The sequence below is a fragment of the Cottoperca gobio genome, chromosome 13 (genome assembly GCF_900634415.1).
Source record: "Cottoperca gobio chromosome 13, fCotGob3.1, whole genome shotgun sequence".
NCBI classification, from domain to species: Eukaryota; Metazoa; Chordata; class Actinopteri; order Perciformes; family Bovichtidae; genus Cottoperca; species Cottoperca gobio.
Genome location: NC_041367.1, coordinates 3,663,744 through 3,681,888, shown reverse-complemented (window position 1 = coordinate 3,681,888; position 18,145 = coordinate 3,663,744). Strand labels below are relative to the sequence as shown.

Genomic DNA, 18,145 nt, shown 5'->3' with positions numbered 1-18,145 from the left:
CACTGTGACACACAAAGCGCACGCTCCTGCCTGGGTTAGAAAAGGTAGGAAATGCACGCACGCACGCACGCACTTCTGGGGCCTCAGGTCAAAAATATTTTTTATTAGTCGGACAGAATGAAAGCAAGGATATGAAATCAGCTGTTCAGATGACAGCGAGAAAGAGAGGGACACCTGCCGCTCACCTGAGAGGAGAGACTGTGCTTCAGTTTCACGACACCAACGCTTATGCAACACCATGGAAACGCTTGGGAGTGTCTCTGTCACACACACACACACACACAACACACACACACACACACACACAAACTTTTGGACTATTGGCATAAAGTCCCAGGCTTGAGGTCACGCCTCCTGAGACTCCCCACTTGAGCTCAGCCTGGGTATGAAAGTGGTCTCTTTAGTTGTATCCCGCTTGCATCATTTGCACGGAGCCCCTCTGAAGAGTCGTCGGGCTGTTTGATAATGATTCAGCCGAGGCAGTGCTCGGAGACTAGCTTGGCTGAGAGGGGACTTCCTGATGAAAGCGGAAACAACAAGAATAAAGTACATTTAAATAAGCACAACAAATGGGAAAACAATAAAAGGGGAAACAGAGGAGACAGTGGCAACACATTAAAAGCGCTGCGTAATTGAAATTTGCAGGCTGTGTGTGAAACACCAAGAGAGGGTGTATACTAAGATGTGTGGTGTGTGTGTGTGTGTGTGTGTGTGTGTGTGTGTGTGTGTGTGTGTGTGTGTGTTTGAATACCTCTGGGGTGCTGCTGCTGTTCTTTTGAAGTTGCCCACCCTGCAGTATGAGTAGGCTGTGTACCATTAGACATGGCTGGTTATCCAGACCTCCAAACCTTCGGGCTCATGGGCCACCAGGGAGAGGAGGGAGGGGGGGGGGATAGAGAGGAAAGTGAGAGGAAATTAGGAGGAAATTGGGATGGACAAAGACCCATAAAGACAAGGAAGGAGAGCTGTAAGTGTGTGTCTGTGAAAGAGGAAAGCATTAACATATCCACATGATGTTGCGATCAACGAATGAAAAGAGCATTAAGGATAAACATCAGTGTGTAGGTAAAACCTCCCAAAATGTGCAGCCATTTGTTGCAGAACAAAAGAGCTTTGCTTTGATATAGATATCCAGTGACTGTCTGTTTTTAAATTATAAACTCACAGCAATACAAGTGTGACATTACATACAAGGCAGGACTAAAGCAGATGTGCAGTGTGTGCGTCTGCGTCACAGAGAGCTTGAGTTCTGATTTGTGTGTCAGTGAAAGAGAGAAGGCCTCATTAATCAATGATGAGTCATGCGACGCTGTCTGAAAATCCACTGATCTTTTTATTCTCAGGCGGGAGAAAAGACGTGGTGTATGAAATTTAATCAGACGAAATTATTTGCCCTAGCAATGCGGCCGATCTTTTGACCTGCGACTGTCACATGCCATCTCACAAGCCGCGCTTATTTGTGCAGTATTTGAAAGCTAAGCAGCTTCTAATGGAGACATGCGGCATCCAATTTAGCTGTTCTCAATCAAAGTGTTAATTGAGACAGATGGTGATGCAAGATCCATTACACTTTCTGTAACACCAGTGAGCAAATCAAACCGGCCTAATTCTATGCTGTGCTGAGCGCCTGTGGATTGGTTGGTTTACTATGTACAGCAGGGTTGCGGTCAATGCACATTTAGCCCAGCCAGAGAGTGGATGTCCTTCAGACTTCTGGAAGTTAAAACATTTAGGCAAGTACGAAGCAACTATTGAACAGTGTGTCATCATCAAAACATATTGCAATGTTGTTTTACATTGAATTTGTTGGAGTTGAAACTAATTTATTCCCTCCACGAGTAACTTCTGCTGCATTATTGCTCATCGTAGACGAGCTGCTTGGAAGCCAGTGGCTCCTTTTTGTACGATTGTTTTCTTATTCATTTTCTTAAAATGAGTTCATTCAGAGGATGTTAAGATTAAATATGTGCGGATGAACATTTGAATGATTTAGCCCTTTTGTTTCTCTGTCATATGGAGACTCAGGGTCTGTGGATGTTGTGTGAGAGAAAACAAGTTAACCAGGAGATCAGAAGTAAAGCACTTCTACATTTGAAACCATTGTAATGCCTCATTTTCTGTTCTTTTGTCTGTCACACCTAACTGACTTGCAGTACGTTACCTGGGCTCGCTGGAAGCCTTCGTGTCGTGCAGCACCAGGCCGCAGAGCAGCTTGGTGATCGGCTGGAGGGAAAAGGAAAGCAGGAGTCTACGAGTCACTTCTTTCTTTACCAAGAGGGGTGTGTGGGACCTGGACCACCACTGTGAACTCAATCTGATAGGTGGGGACCAATGTGTTCTCAGACACTTACTTATAATTATCATAAACTTTATTTGTGTTGCACCTTTTATACAAGAAATGCAGCACAAAGGGCTTTACACTGAGGGAAACCAGACTGATAGAACGCCATAATTAATGGATAACCTATAATAGGAATAAATAAGATCAATTGGATAAATATATTAATTCCTGACTTTTCTACGCATACACAAATACACAGAGAGGCATCAAATGATCAAATTGAACGATCATTTTCTTGTGTGGGACTAAAGCAGTGTGGTTTCCTGCAATTAATGCTAATTTGGGACATTCTGATTGGTTGTAGCCACAGCAGGTGTGGATCATCAGGTCTTGCTGTGGAACCCGTATGTGACCTCGGAGCCGGTTTGTGTGCTCGGCGTGCACACGAGCCCCGTCACCGCGGTACGCTTCATGCAGACCAAGCAACAGCTGCTCAGCTACTCCAGAGATAAGGTAGGAGTGTGTGTCTGAGCGAGAAAAGATGATGTAATGATAAAGAGCCCTGTAATATTAATTGTGATACCTCGCTGTAATTACCGCCGAGGAAATAGGCCGTGGTGCAGATGATTGGAAGCCTTGTTTCACACTGTTGCTACTATAAGAGCTATCAGATCTCCTTTAAACCCCGATGCAAAGAGGAGCTGGTGCTGCTTTCCCTCTCCCCTCTTGTAGCACTGCATGTTTGCCTTCTCTTTTGCTTTTCTAAAGAGAATGAATATTTTACAAGTGATTTATGTTCCACCTGCCTTCTGCTCAAACACCATCTGCCTTTGCAAGAAACTCTAAAAGCTTTAACCCGGATTCCTCTGGAAGAGTTTGCAGAACAGTCCTCTTGTTGTGTGCCGTAAAGCAATATGGCAGAGTTCCTGTGCACAGACGATTGTATTTGTTCTGTAATTATAATAAAGTCTTGTGACGATGCATATAGCTTCTACCACTACACTACATCTGCTCACATCCTCTCCAGGTCCTGTGTCTGTGGGATGTAACTCATCAGCTGTGTGTTCATCGTCTGGCCGGTGTCTTCCCAAAGACCCAGGAGGACGCACACACGCTCCTGTTTCTGCACGAGGAGCGTCAACTCCTCTTGCTATCCTTCAACAGTCTGCTTCTCCTGCTGGAGACGACGAAGGAGGAGAAGAGGGCCAGCAGCCATGAGCACCCTGTTACCTGTGTGCTGTATAACAGTCTGTTCAGACAGGTATGCGGCTATTTCTGTGGTCTTAGGCCGGCACTATAGACGATGTTTGAAAGCTCATTCTTGACCTTTCCATTTGGTATCTGTTCCAGAGCTTTTGATCACATCACATGCTCTTCATCAGTAGATGGAGTTTATCTCTTGACGTAAGGGAAATGTTAAAATGTCCATTTTCTTCGAGCACTTTAAAGACTTTTGGTCGATTGTTCTCATATATTTGTTGATGAAGATCATGTAACGTATTCAAAAGCTACAGAACAGCTACTAAATGGACCTTGATGGTCAATTCTTCAACGACTTCTTCAAACCGTTAAATGCAGAATTAATTTGTGCATCACGAAATGCAATGACATTAAATGCTGCCATGATACTGTTGCACAGAAATGTAGCGTGTTTAGTGGAGACGCAGAGGTGTCCCAGAGAAATAATGCTTTCTAACTTGTGTCATTATTCTGATTTATTGCACGCTTTGCTCCCTTAACCCCGCTCTTTGACAGACCTGACATTAGTCTCCCACCCAGAACACAGATAAAAACAAATAGCTATTGCATCCAGTATGAACACGTCTTATTTTAAAAGACTGCATTCACTCTTGCTTTTATTCCCACTTGACAGCAGCATTAGTCGCATATTTTCTTCAGCGGCTTAGCACTAAAATAAAGTGTAACGAAGCGTGGAGAATTGTTTGGCTTTACAGAATACATCAGTGGAGCCTGGCTCTCTCGCAGCGCAGAGAGGATCAAACTCTTTCCCGTGATTGATATCCCCTCTCTGTTTCTGCAGGTAGTCAGCAGCGACTCTGCCTCCTCTGTGATCTGCTGGCTGCCCGACACGGGCCAAAAGGTCAAGCAGTTCCACCGCTGCCATGGCAACGCCGAAATATCCACCATGGCCCTGGATGGCACGCAGACCCGGCTGTTTACTGCAGGCACTGACGGAGAGGTCAAAGTAGGTGTACACACACACACACACACACTCGTACAGCTGTGAACCATGTAGCTGCAGGACGATCCTCATGGAGATGCAAACTGACAGCGAATAGTGTGAATGAAAGTTTGACGGCAACATGTGAAGTGGAAGCTCATTGACTTTACCGCTGGTGGAGTGTTAGTGGGTCTGACACCTGGTCTCGGTCTGTCTGATGGCACCAGCTGCATGCCATTCTCTCGCTCCAACATAATGTCCCAGGAGGGAGCACCGTAGACCTTTAACAACTTGTTCCCATTCACAGCATTTATCAGCATTTATTTTTGATAAGAAAAAGAAAAAGTGAGTATTTGCATCAGACTTGCAGATGTATCAGCGGGCTGTACTGGTGGGACAGTCTTCTGCCACATGAGTGACATACCAGTTTCAAGCAGCACCTGCCATTAGGAAGCGGTTCAGTATGCATCATTGAACAATGAGTGACATGTTTGTGAGGGCGGACAGACGTACACCCAACAGTTATACCACTACAGGTATCGCCATGTCTCTCAAACTGAAGTGGCGGCATCGGACACTTTCTGGCTACCGTTTTGCTTTTGCATCATTGACATCACGTGTGTTTGGTTCTGCATGTTGACCCCATGCATACATATATTGTGCGTCTGTACCCTCTCTAGTTGTGTATGTGCACATGTGTGTGTCTTCTCGTGTTGACTGACTCCCGGCTCGGTGCAATTGTTCTCAACAGATGAGTAAAATAATTACGCTCATCGTAATCAATATAATCAACCACATGAGCCCTCCTGTGCACGTGAGAGCAGTGTCAGGTGTGCACTCGCTGTGCCATTAGAAACAAACGCACAAGTCATCCTCAGAAGACGCAGGCACCCCTCGGGCCAATTAGCAACAAGAAGCATCATCTCTCTTCTTCTCATCAACACTGAACCTGTGGTGTAGCAGTTAGGGCCATTCAGAATGAGACGTTTTGACCTTTTAATTACAGCGTTCCCATTGGGCCAATCAGTGTTGTTCTTTGTTAAATGCCACAACACAGATGCGTCATCGTGCAACAGTGTGACATATTACCTGAGCTGTCATGTTTGATGGATGTACAGTAGGAGAGTGGCTTGATTTAGTTTGTATCCTCATGTGGGCGGCCAAACGACATTCTCATTTCAGAAGATTGAATACAACCGTTGCTATTTCTGTTACCTCTTATCCAAGATAATAAGTAGTACATAATGTGAGTGTTGTTCCTGCTGCAGGTGTGGGACTTCAATGGCCGCTGCCTCCACAGAATGAACGCCGGCCTGGGTCGGTCTGTGGGGATCTCGCAGATCCTGCTGCTGAAGAGGAGTATACTGGTGATGGGCTGGCAGAGGTACTGTAGATGTGTGTATTTATATACTGAAAAACTAAAAATGTGTGCAAACTTAAGACCCCAGAGGTGAATATCGGGAGTTTTAATGCAGCAACACAATCGTAAACTGTGTGTTCACACGTAGTGTATTCATTCAACCTTTATTTATCCCGAGGAATCATTGAGGGCATTAACCTGACGCGCCAGATGGTTTGTTGCACACAACCATCTGAGAGGCAGTCATTGGAAACTGTTTGGAAAAGGTCAGGCATTTTCAAAAAACCCTTGGCAGGTGCTTGGATGCAGCTCCTCACAGGACGCTGATTGATCTGAGCCACGTTGGATCGGACACAAACGCATTACTTGAAGCCTAACGAGACGGATTTTCATCTGATCTTGTGACCGTGAAAGGTAATGAGGGGCTGCCCTCGTCTTCAATGATGGCGAGAGTACAATTTAAACACCATAAATAACACCAGAAATAATTGACCAGAATTTCAATTGAAAGAGAGAGAGTGTGTGTGTGTGTGTGTGTGTGTGTGTGTGTGTGTGTGTGTGTGCGTGTGTGTGTCCTCCTGCTCCCTCTGCCTGCCGACGACTCAGAGCCAACCAGACATCTGGACTCTAACGAGTATCACTACCTCATATTGTGTGTTTTAATACCTACATTACATCTGCTCTTCATCTTCATCATCATGATTTCACACCCTGTGAGCTGAACTCAGCAGTGTGCTGTCATCAAGTTATACGACTCCCTTTCTTTCTCTTACACACACACACACACACACACACACGCACACACACACTCTGGGGTGTCACGGTGGTGAAGAGAACATAGACGACAGATCAGCAGCAGTAAAAGGAAATACTGCCGTCATGACTTTCATCCCTCGTATGGTTTCCTGTTTCCTCACACCCTCCCAGAGTTAAATCCACATCGTGCTGTGTGTCACACGGCCTCTCATTCAAAGACTTCTGCTGCTCATATGAGCTCATGCGGGTTGAAATATCCACATCCCACTGATGCACATATCCCTCAGTTTGAAACAACATGTTTCATATGCACGGGGTCTTCTGTGGGGTAAAGGAACAGCTTCCATGTTCATTACAAACTCTGTCCTGATGCATAGCGTTTGTAAAAGTTTGAATCTGTTGCATTGGAATATCCTTAATATTAATGTCAAATTCAATCTCGACTAGTAAAGATCTGTCTCTTTTATAAATGGTGAGAAAATGCAAAAACTCCCCTTTTAGGATAGAACATTTTAAAGTCCAGATGTAACTTTTTTTATTTTGATATGTGCACGTTGTACTATTAACACGGCTACCGGCACTACTATTACTATTACTCAGAAACCCTTTATTTGTCCCACGACGGGGAAATGTACGTTGTTACAGCAAAGAGCAAGAGGGTAAAGTGGCGAGTAACAGTTACTGTAGGATCGCTGCTGATACTTCAGCTACTTCTATTATTGTCACAACTCACAACCACTCATGACGGAGGCTTAATTCTGTGACTGTTGCGACACCAAATTAATCCATAGTGAAGCATACATATACCATACACAAGGTACAGGCAGATACGGCATCGCTCATAACACACACGCGCACACACACACACACACACACACACACACATTCTCAGTCAGAGATAAAGCAACTGGAAAACTTTTTCTCTTCACATGTTTCAATCAACATATTCTGTAAAGAAAGTCTGAGGTTTTGTATATGTGACACAGCTTTACTCCTTCCTCTCTCTTCTCCCCCCCCCCCACACCCTCTCTCTGTCTCCCCCCCCCCCACACCTTCTCTGTCTCCGTCTCTGTAGGATGTTCACAGTTTTCCGTCTGCATTCCTTCTCGCAGTCTTTTGTTGAACCGTCAGAGTGGAAGGGAGGCGTGCAGCATCGCAGCGACGTGCTCTGTGCCGCATTCCAGCCTCCACAGACTCTGGTCACAGGTGTGTGTGTGTGTGTGTGTGTGTGTGTGTGTGTGTGTGTGTGTGTGTGTGTGTGTAACGTGACGAGCAAGTCCAATGACTTTTTGTGACTACTACAGTACTAAGTGCTACTGTCATGAGAGTGCACGTTCATGTGTGCTCCTGTATTTCTGTGTGTTGTTTTATAACATAAGATGCTTTCATGCAGAGGAAAGAGAGAGATGGAAAAAGGGGAAAGAAACAAATGAAAATGAAAATGAAAATGAACTGGGAGCAGTTATCTGCTGATTAAAGTAAGTGGTGTTATCAAAGGACTCAAGCTCCACACGTCGCTCTCTGCTGGAAATAGCTGTGTGTCTGTGCACGTGTGTCTATGCACGTGTGTCTGTGCACGTGTGTCTGTGCACGTGTGTCTGCAGAAAGACTTAAGCTGCGTTACAAATCGCAGATCTTTTCTTTTTACTTTTAGTGCATACTGCAGCTGCCCTTACAAAGTGTGTACTGGTGCATGCAGTACTTCATCCTTACATGGCGCCTTGAACTTTGACCCTCTTGCTCATATTTCTGCTGTGCAAAGGATTGTGGGTCAGAATAGCCAGAAAAGTATGCTGGCTTAAATACTGCAAAATCCGACCAGCTGCAGGACATCCTGGTGTTTTGGGCATTCTGCATTTGACATACTATATATAGTATATAGTTCTCTGGCATGTATGGTCGTGTGGCTGTTGGAACGCAGCGTTAGTATATTTCACAATCAGTCAGAAGTACAACTTTGCTTCTACGTGGGCCTCTACAGCCTTGTATTCCTACGAATACAACTTAACGGTTTGTTAACACACTGCATTTTAGCATCTTTACTAAATGCCAAACTATTTTCATATTATAGATGCAAGTAAAATGTATAACTGAATTTAAAATGATCTAATTAGAGACTCACTGGTTTGACAGACCTGCCAGACACATTTTAGTGCTTTGTTAGTCTCACTGCTGAAAGATGCAGTATTTTAGACTTTAGAAATCCGTACTTTCCTCCTCAGACAACAGTTTCCTTCTCTCTGTTCTGAGCTGACATTTTCCTCCACCACAGGCCGAACCTTTACATGTCAGAGCCCATTAATTGGCAAGTTTTGTCCTAATTAAATTCTTAATTAGAGCTGTATTAAAGGCAGGTGAACTGGAAAGGTCAAGCAGTGTACAGCATGTGATTTAAACCCACATGCAGTTCTCTGCTCGGCGCTAACGCTCGTCTAATAAGATAGTTTATTTCCTAGTCTTTACTTGTATTTACAGATCTTCTGTGCGTGTGAGAGAAAGAAAGAAAAGTGTGCAGAAACACCGGCTGATGGAAGACGAGCAGCTTTCTCTCTCCTTTCGATCACTCCATTTCTTTACGTCACTTCTGTGAGTTTAGACGCACTTTGAACTCATCTCTCAGTTGCGTCTGATTTTTACAGTTTGTGATTTTGAGGATTGTGGAATTGGAGCCTGCGGCGCTTCATCGCCGATTGCCGAGCTGCGTCACATCGAGCCACTCCACCAGCAGCCTCCGTTAACCAGAGCAACAAAACACGTGCATGTTGCCTTTTAACAAAAACCATCTTAGCAAAAGATAAGCAGAATTCTGTGAAGGTATGCAAAGATATAAAACTAAAAGAACAGCAAGACTCCGAAGCACTCATCACATTCTTACATTGTTCTGCCCGAGGGATTGAACTGACAGTCCTCCAGTCACTGGTTCACTTCTATAACCATCAAACTTCAAACGCTCTGCTTCTTAGTTTGTGGAGTTGTGTCACTTTGGCTCACGCACTGAAAGTTCAGTTTCAGTTTACCAGTCTTAAACGGCAGACCTTCTCTGGCCTTCTGGGACGCGTCAATCCCGGAAAAAAGTACAGAGAGTGTCAAAGTGAGAGATGGAGGTGGAAAGGTAGATAAGAGTGGGTGTTCTCCAAGCTGGAGGGAGAAATGGTTCGGAACAAAATGAATAGCTGGAGCTGTAAGAAGAACAATTCATGAGCCACTGTGTGAACTTGGAAACTTCTTCAAAGTTCGCTCCCCAATTTCTTCTTCAGTGTGTTCGGCTCCTCTCTTTGCCTGCTTCCTCTCGAACTGACACTCCCCGTTCACTTCTGTTTATTTCTTTACCTCATCTCCCTAGTTAGCCTGCTGCATTTCTACCGCCCACACACACACACACACACACACACACACACACACACACACACACACACACACACACAGCCCCACGCTGCACCCTCCACCTCCAATTTAATCCACATGCCCAATTTAAATTATGTTTATTAGCGCTCTCTCTGTGGGAGTGAGGGGAAATGAGACATAGTACGTTCTGTCTTTCAAGCGTGTGTGTGTGTGTGTGTGTGTTTTGTAAGGCTGCAGGGGTGTAGGTTTGTATATGCTAGAAAGAGAAAATAAAAGGATGTTTTAAGGTGTGTTTGTATACGTAGCTCTCTGAAATGTGACAGTGTGATTGCATTTTCGGGCTTAAACCAAATCACTGAATCCTTTGGTTAATAGTTGACGGGAGAAATCTACAGAAGAAAAGCTGTGATTGAATATTTTGCAGTTTGCCAGCAAGAAATCCTTTTTTTTCTGTGATTTATTTCCTTAACTCTCTGATTTCCTAAAGAGAGAAAAAAGATAAAACCAGCATGTTGTGGTTGCCAAATCTGTGACCTTGCATTTTGTAATGTTTTCTGTCGTCAGAGGAACGGCTTCAACTTCTCTCGTTAAAAACAATCATAAAATGATGCAATTCATCCATAAATCCCTCCCACGCTTTAATATCCCGTGCATCGCTCTCTCTTCCTCTGGCCTTTTGGGCAGCCGTGATAAAAGGATGAATGACGTTCATTTTCTACGTTTCCACACTTATCAACTGGAAAACTGAAGCAAACGGTGGACGTGAACTCTGTGTTATTGTCTACATTAACTCTCTTCGCTAATTCTTTCTTCCACAAATCCGTGGAGCACAAAGACGACGCCCAAAAGCGATGACGCATTAGTTTCAGATGCCAGCACATTTCTTCAGGGTTGCAGTGAGTAATGCTGTTTTCACATCAAAGCATGTATGCTGCCAAATTATGTGTTAGCTGTGTGCCGGTGGTGGCATCAAGGCCACCAGTGACAAAAGTCAATTTAAAGTTCTGTTGGACACACACATGCTCAGGACTAAGTGTGTGTGTGTGTGTGTGTGTGTGTGTGTGTGTGTGTGTGTGTGTGTGTGTGTGTGTGTGTGTGTGTGTGTGTGTGTGTGTGTGTGTGTGTGTGTGTGTGTGTATACAAGCATCTGTTTGTTTGTGTCTCAAGTTGAATAAAGTTGCAGCAGAGCACTTGGCTGATGTGGGACTGAAGCCTCCTCATCCATATTCAGAGTCTTTGCTAGGTTCCGCTTGGCTACACACACACACACACACACACACACACACACACACACACACACACACACACACACACACACACACAGCAGGGTACATGTACACAGGGGTCCTGTGTACCCTCGTCAGTCTCCCTCCCCCCCCCCCCTTTCCACTCTTCTTCTTCTTCCCTCGGATCCCTTAATCCTCCATGGCTGAACACCTTCCAAGCGACCAACTTGTCTGAACTTTGATGGACTGCCAAATATGTTTTAGAAATGGAAATGCGAGCGTAGAAATCAGAACATTAAATGACATATTGACACTTTATTCAAGCAGAGGATGTTCTGATTTATATACTGTGTATTTAACATTTCTAATGTGAGTTAAACGGGGAAGTTGTATAAAGCCTTTTGAGCTGCGTGAAGTCTGATAAATGTCCTCAAGTGATGTCACGTCAGTCAGCGTCAAGTCGGTCTGAAGACTGCAAATGAGAGAAATCTGGATGTGTGTAGTTGTGAGCGTTCCAGACCTCTGCAGCCTGCTTCTTATCTGTGCTTGAGGCTACAGTAGCCGCTACTGGCATGACAAATTCTAACTGAACTGTCGGCAGTTGAGTTGCATTGTGGGTAATGTAGGCGCCAGGTTTTTTTTGAAGAGGACAAACACTTTATGAAAGAAAAAGATGATTTTCTCTGGTTCAAATTTGATGGCGTCCTCTTTTAATTACGAGCAGAGTTCATTATGAGAGTGCTCTTTAACGTACTTTAAAGGGGACATATAATGCTCCTTTTCAGGTTCATACTTTTATTTTATTATGTTTAGATACTTTAATGTTCCAAGCTCACGTTGCAACTGGGAAGTTGCAAAAGGTAGATCTCAAGCCTGCATGTGACGTAGGAAGGGGAGCCAAATCTGAATTTTCTTATTTCACATGTTTTTGGTTGGTAGGCTCTCAGGATACCCAAATGTGTGTGCACAAGCACTGGAGAAGTGAGTTTTTCATCCTCCAGGTATAAACCTGTATCCCTGTGCTTAAAGGTGTGTGTGTGTGTGTGTGTGTGTGTGTGTGTGTGTCCAGGTATTTGTGTATTAGAGCACTTTTAAAAATGAATGAAGGTGATATTAATCCAGCTCCATTTTAAAAATTAAGAGAGGTTAGATGACGCTGATATCTTCCCCCACTCACCCCTTTGACCCCTCTCCATCTGTCATATACACACACACGCACACACACACACACGGCATGATAAGTCATTTGAAATGCAGACGCTGGCCCTGGGCTGCATGAATAATGCAGACGAACCACACTCATAAACTTTATACCGCCTATTGCTCACACACACACACACATCTCCCATCGCTAACACAGTCCTCACATATCTCATCAACTCCTGCTGTTCCACTGTCAACGCACCTGATGAGATTCCTGCCTCATAATGAACACACACACTGGTTTATATATAATGTAGATTATCTGAAAAGCACTTTCTCTTGAAGTGAATGCTGAGTGGTGCAACAGGTGGTAGCTGGGGACAGACGTTAAGCTGTATCTTTTAAAGTGCTTTAAGTGGCTGGCTTAAGGAAAGGGTGTGTGTTGACAGAAAGTGTGTTAATTGTGTCATTTTCTTTCTGTTTCAATGGATTTAGTTAATATGAAAGCCTGGCAGCTTTTTGCCGTGTTTCATCAATACAACATTGACAACTTTAATAGTTTATCGCAAGCTCTTGCACTTTGTTTTGTCCTGTGATGTTTGCAGGAAGCTACGATGGAGAGATGATCGTGTGGAACAACAGCACAGAAAAGGCTTTGAGGAAACTGCGAACACATGCTGAACACAAAGAAGGCAAGAAGTCTCACTTTCACGCACGGATGCAACTAAATTCAACAAACTGTCAGTCCATGAGCGCTCTCTCTCTTTCCTTACTTTTTCTTTAATTTTCAATGCTTTGCTCAGCTCATCTCCCAGATGCTCCTCTTGGTGGAGATGGAAAAGAAGACTCCGATAACGCCATAACGAGATTGTTCTTCATCCCTGGACGCACATCTGCGGCGGCAGCCACAGGTGAACTATTGAAGACTAAACATTAACTGTGACATCCTCATCAACCTTAGAGTGTGGGTTATTCGTTAAAATAGTTTCTATAAGATGACAATAACAATGTAAGGTAGCATCGTCTCAAGAGCTAGTCCAAGATAAAAGCAGCGATTACAAAGGTACGCAGATAAATTCTGTATTTTGACTTCAGTCACTGTTTATTCAAATCATCTTGCCCAACAAGTGTTGCCAGTTTTATAGTAAGCATAAAACCTTCACAACTCCCAAACCAGGTGGTGATTCTGCCTTTTATCCAGGCTAAAGCCTATTCAAACATGTATTCTGCCCGTATACAGTGCACTGTAGTTATATTTGATTCAAGCGCAGTGAAGTTACTTCAGGGAGTCCTACAACCAAAAGCCTTTTTTTTTAATGCCAAAAAAGCTGCATATAGTCTTGTTTCTGTTGTTGAAACACACATTGTGTTGTGTTTACACATCACAAAGACGGTAAGGCTTCGGGTTTGTTGTGCTAAGTTACTGTACAGTAGCTTCACATCAATGATTGTTTGATGCGGTAAGTTTGCTTAAAGTTTTCCCATTTTGACTACTTTTTATATGCAGCTACTGGAGCTCAAACTTTTACTTTTCTGTGTGTGTGTGTGTGTGTGTGTGCACATTTTTGAGCCTTTGTCTTGCAATACAGAGCCGTTGTCAATAGTTAAATAGTAGTTGTCTCTACCTGCAGTATTTGCCCACATTTCCAACAGGTGGTGCAGACTTGGTGTCGTGTGGAGCTTCAGGTGTGGTCAGACTCTGGAACACCGCCCACGGCTGCCTGGTGGGACAGTTCACAGCTCACAACGGGGACCTGGGCTCTATCGTGGCGACTGTCAGCCCCTGTGGAACATATCTAGTCACAGCTGACAGAGAGGGGACACTCAAGACTTGGGACATACAGGTAGGTGTTTGTCACGCTGACACAGCTGCACGCCACCATGACTGTGTGTAAGAAGAACAAGAGCGATGGAGACACAGATCAATAGACATACTGTAGTAGACAATGATGACAGAGTGAATAGATCCGGCATGGTGTGACAGACAGTGCTTTCATGTTGGCAGTCAGCAGCTTGCTAAAGAAAAAGATCAGTCAATCATTTAGAAAATCTCTTTTTAGAAGCCGTTTGAATGAATGGCAGGAGTATTGTAACGTGTAATCCTCCTCTAACAAACACTGAAATGTGTGTACAAAGACACTTTTTGGCAAATCACCTCGACAAGAGGATTAAATCTTTAAATCAGTAATTCCAGCCGAGTCCGCTGATTAGAGATTCACTTCAGCACATGAACACATGTTTGGTAGCTGAAGAGTTTCTGATACCTCAGAGAGGCCTTTTGACTTTCTGACTCTGATTACAAAGACTTGGATCGCACCGTATAAGGCGTAGCTGCATCACTGCCACGCTTCTAATCGCAGTAAAATAACAGCCTCACGGGTATTATTGCCACAATATTCAGAGCTCAACTCTGTCACAGTTTATAAGAGGGGATGAATTCAGATGGGCGCGTCTCATTTGGCTCGCAGTTTAATTTATGGAGATTTATGTATATATGTAGCATAGTTGAAGAAGTTAGACAAGCTCAGCGCTCATCCTGTCCTTTGGCAACTTTGGAAGCCGCTGGATGACTAACATGATTGCATCGTATACAGTGTTCTCAGACGCGGGATTTCAGCAGTTCAGTCCCAGGTCTCGTCCTAACATGATGCAGGAGTTTCTGGTAGTCATTTTACATATTGCACAACATGCCAAAGAAAAGAAAGTATTTGTGTTGATTAGGCTGCGATACATGTAGCTACTGCATGTTTATCTTGCAGCAAAACAGAGCTTAGTAACTTTAACTAGAATACTGAAGACCCTTTTAAGTTAATTGACCCTTCGCTAAGTTCTGCCCCTCAACGCAGCGAGTCATGGTTAAAAGTTTCGCGTGGGGCACGAGTAATGGTGATACCTGTGGAGCTAACGTTAGCAGAGTACAGCACATCGTTAGCACTATGCTACGCTAGCTACTGAAGGTCTACTGCATGTATACACATGCTGCTTTTGCTTTTTAATGATTGTAACCGTGAATAAAGATCCACGCTGCTTACAGGAAGTGTTGCTGCCTAATTTCATTGTCATCTGTCTCGCACAGTCACGTAGCGTAATGTGGTGGTTTACTTTTCCACTGATCTGTAGCCTTCAGCTTCTATCTGTAACTTTCAACCTGTTACGCTGCTTAGACTGACTGCTTGTCTCTGAAATCTTTCCAAAAATGACATAATATTTCTTCATGGAGTGCAGTTAGTGACAGAGGACTCCCTGCCAGGTCCGACAGCTCAGCCTTTATTATATATATAAACATTCAATGCTTGTTTTTGTACATTAAGTAACGCACCGCTGCGCTCCTCTGTCCCTCAGCATTATTGTCTTGACCCAGATGACGGGGAAACCAAAGAACCTCCAAACCCATTGTGTAGTTTCCGCCCACACCTTGATCGCGTGACACACCTGGAGATGTGTCTCCACCGCGACAGACTCGTCGTTCTGTCGGCGTCGTCGGACTGCAGCGTGGCTCTGAGCTACCCGAGTGGAGACACCGTCGGTCTGTTCGGACAGGTACACGAACATCAGCTTGTTTAGGCACACTGCAGCGAATTACACAACATAACCAGCATGTGTAAAATAAATTGTCTTGGATGGCGGAGATATTGTTCAGCACCACACTGTCAAGTTAACGGCTTTAGATCCTCGCGGTTGAAACATACAGCCTCTAATAAAGACTTTACCTCCCACTCTGCAGCATGCTGGTGGGTGGTAGCATCCAGTTGACGAAATGGATGTGAAACCCAGCATCAAGCCCCGGTTAGGCCTGTGTGTGTGTGTGTGTGTGTGTGTGTGTGTGTGTGTGTGTGTGTGTGTGTGTGTGTGTGTGTGTGTGTGTGTGTGTGTGTGTGTGTGTGTGTGTGTGTGTGTGTGTGTGTGTGTGTGTGTGTGTGTGTGTGTGTTAAAGGAGGCCCATATTAAGTTAGCCCGGGGCGGTGTCTGCAGAGTGTTGCTTCATTTCAGTTTGCCTCAGGCTGACACAGACACACAGACACCACAGCAAGAACAACATGCATTAATAAAAAGCAAACATGCATGTACAGCTACATGCGTATACCGTGTACAATACAAGCTAATATGCATGTTTTCATACTACTGTGTACATTCTCAATACAGCAACAAATACACGCAACATAGAAAGCTGTTTGTTGTTTTATGCCACATTTCTATTGTATTAGATGCTCTTGGATTCAAACTGTCTGTTTATCAGAGGTGAATAAAAGAATAATGAAAGACGACATCCATATTCAGCATGATCAGGTTATCAAAGGCTACACTATTAATTATGAATGTTTTTGAGCAAGGAGAACATACAGACACAGTGACTCACATTAAAGAGCTTCCCGCTCCAGCTTGATGAGAGTTCCTCAGGGAGATGAGGCTGCGTGTTTGATTTCCAACATCTACATGACCCCAGCTGCGTAATTTGTGGATTCAAAGTAACAATCTTGTGGTCGCATCTCGCACTGATCCTAAATGTTCCTGCTGTTTTGTCTTCACTGCTGTCCATCGTCCTTAGGAGGAGCAGTGGTGCTTGGAGAGAGCTGGACATCTGCCCGTGCAGCAGGAACCAGAGCTGAACCAGAGAGAGCAGGGAGGGAACACCTCCATCTCCCAGTGAGACACTCCCTGACCCAGGACCTGACACCTGTGCAAAGGGTGGAGAGGTGGGAATAAAAGACGAGGGAGAGGACTGTGGGACGGACGCAGGAGTGGACAGGAGAAGAGTTGAGTGTCTGAAGTGCATTGTGCTGCTTCACTGTGAAACGTCATGTTGAGTGGGATTTCAGAGGAACAACCCAAACATTTGATCTTTCAGTTAAACTAATAAAACTAAGCTATTGTCGATCATGTCGTCAAAAGATTGCAGCTTTTTCACATTTTTATTTCTGTACCTCAGGACAGTGTGGTGTGTAGCTGAAGAGTCATGCTGCCTTTCACAACTACAAAGAATGAAATAGCCTTCAACATTTTTCGGGGGAATTAGAGTGCGACATAAAATGAAAGTCCGTAAAAGCTTGAATCCTCAATCCCCCCCCCCCCCCTCCCTCCATTCATTGCCAGTGGAGTAGCTCCAGGCTACATTTGGCACCATGCATTTTATTCTCTGGTTTTCCACATTTGTGAGATAGATTTTTATGCCACAAATACTGATAGGACTGTTCTTGTACTTTGATATTTTAATCATTAAACTAAACCTTAAAGACGTCTCCAAGTGGATATTTATGATGGTTTACTACGAGTTGACAGACTACGACACATAAAATAGTGCCCAGATTCAGCCTGACTGACAATTTAGTGTTCTGTTTGTCCTCATGCCTTTTTTTTGTAACGTTGTCTTATTGACTTTTTGCTTATATACACACATGTTTTCCCCAAAACACTTTACTGTTATTTGATGTCGTACTGATTTCCCAGATTCAGAGCCTAAGAACCAGTTCCCAACTACATAAAACATAATATTTTCTTGGAGAAACACATCTCCCTGTGCCTCACAATGAAAGAATGCCTCCTCAATATGTAATAATAATAAAAAAGCCTCTTTTTATTGTGTTGCCTCTTTGTAAGAAAATGTGTATATAGGGGGTTTCTGTAAAAATAAGATAATAAACCAAATAAAGCCTGCAGGCTTTAGGTTATCGTTAGGCAGGCTTTACGCCCTGATGCAATCTCATAGAAAGGTGTTTTAAATATTCACTCCAGCTAGGTTTCACAACCACCCTCACTCAAAGTAAGTTGAGACGGCAAAGAAGTCTGAAAACAGCCTAAAGACCCGTCTGGCTGATACTATCTGCTGAAACGAGGCGTGCACTAAGTGGAGGAAT

General features: G+C 44.0%; 1 protein-coding gene across 1 annotated transcript; it reads left to right on the top strand.

Annotated features, from left to right (window-relative positions):
• The first annotated feature begins 822 nt into the window (after positions 1-822).
• On the top strand, positions 823-17,733 carry LOC115017750 (WD repeat-containing protein 49-like). Its single transcript, XM_029446436.1, has 12 exons — positions 823-904; positions 2,154-2,321; positions 2,646-2,794; positions 3,309-3,542; positions 4,323-4,487; positions 5,732-5,847; positions 7,655-7,785; positions 12,899-12,985; positions 13,097-13,204; positions 13,947-14,137; positions 15,636-15,833; positions 16,840-17,733. The coding sequence occupies exons 1-12, from the start codon at positions 823-825 to the stop codon at positions 16,939-16,941; spliced, it is 1,731 nt and encodes a 576-aa protein (XP_029302296.1). The 3' UTR covers positions 16,942-17,733.
• The last annotated feature ends 412 nt before the right edge of the window (positions 17,734-18,145 follow it).

Bases quoted from the DNA above. Each gene is read 5' to 3' on its own strand.
- LOC115017750 (XM_029446436.1), top strand. From the start codon at position 823: ATGGCTGGTTATCCAGACCTCCAAACCTTCGGGCTCATGGGCCACCAG. The intron at 2,795-3,308 runs GTAGGAGTGTGT...CATCCTCTCCAG, and splicing joins TCAGCTACTCCAGAGATAAG to GTCCTGTGTCTGTGGGATGT. The intron at 14,138-15,635 runs GTAGGTGTTTGT...TCTGTCCCTCAG, and splicing joins TCAAGACTTGGGACATACAG to CATTATTGTCTTGACCCAGA.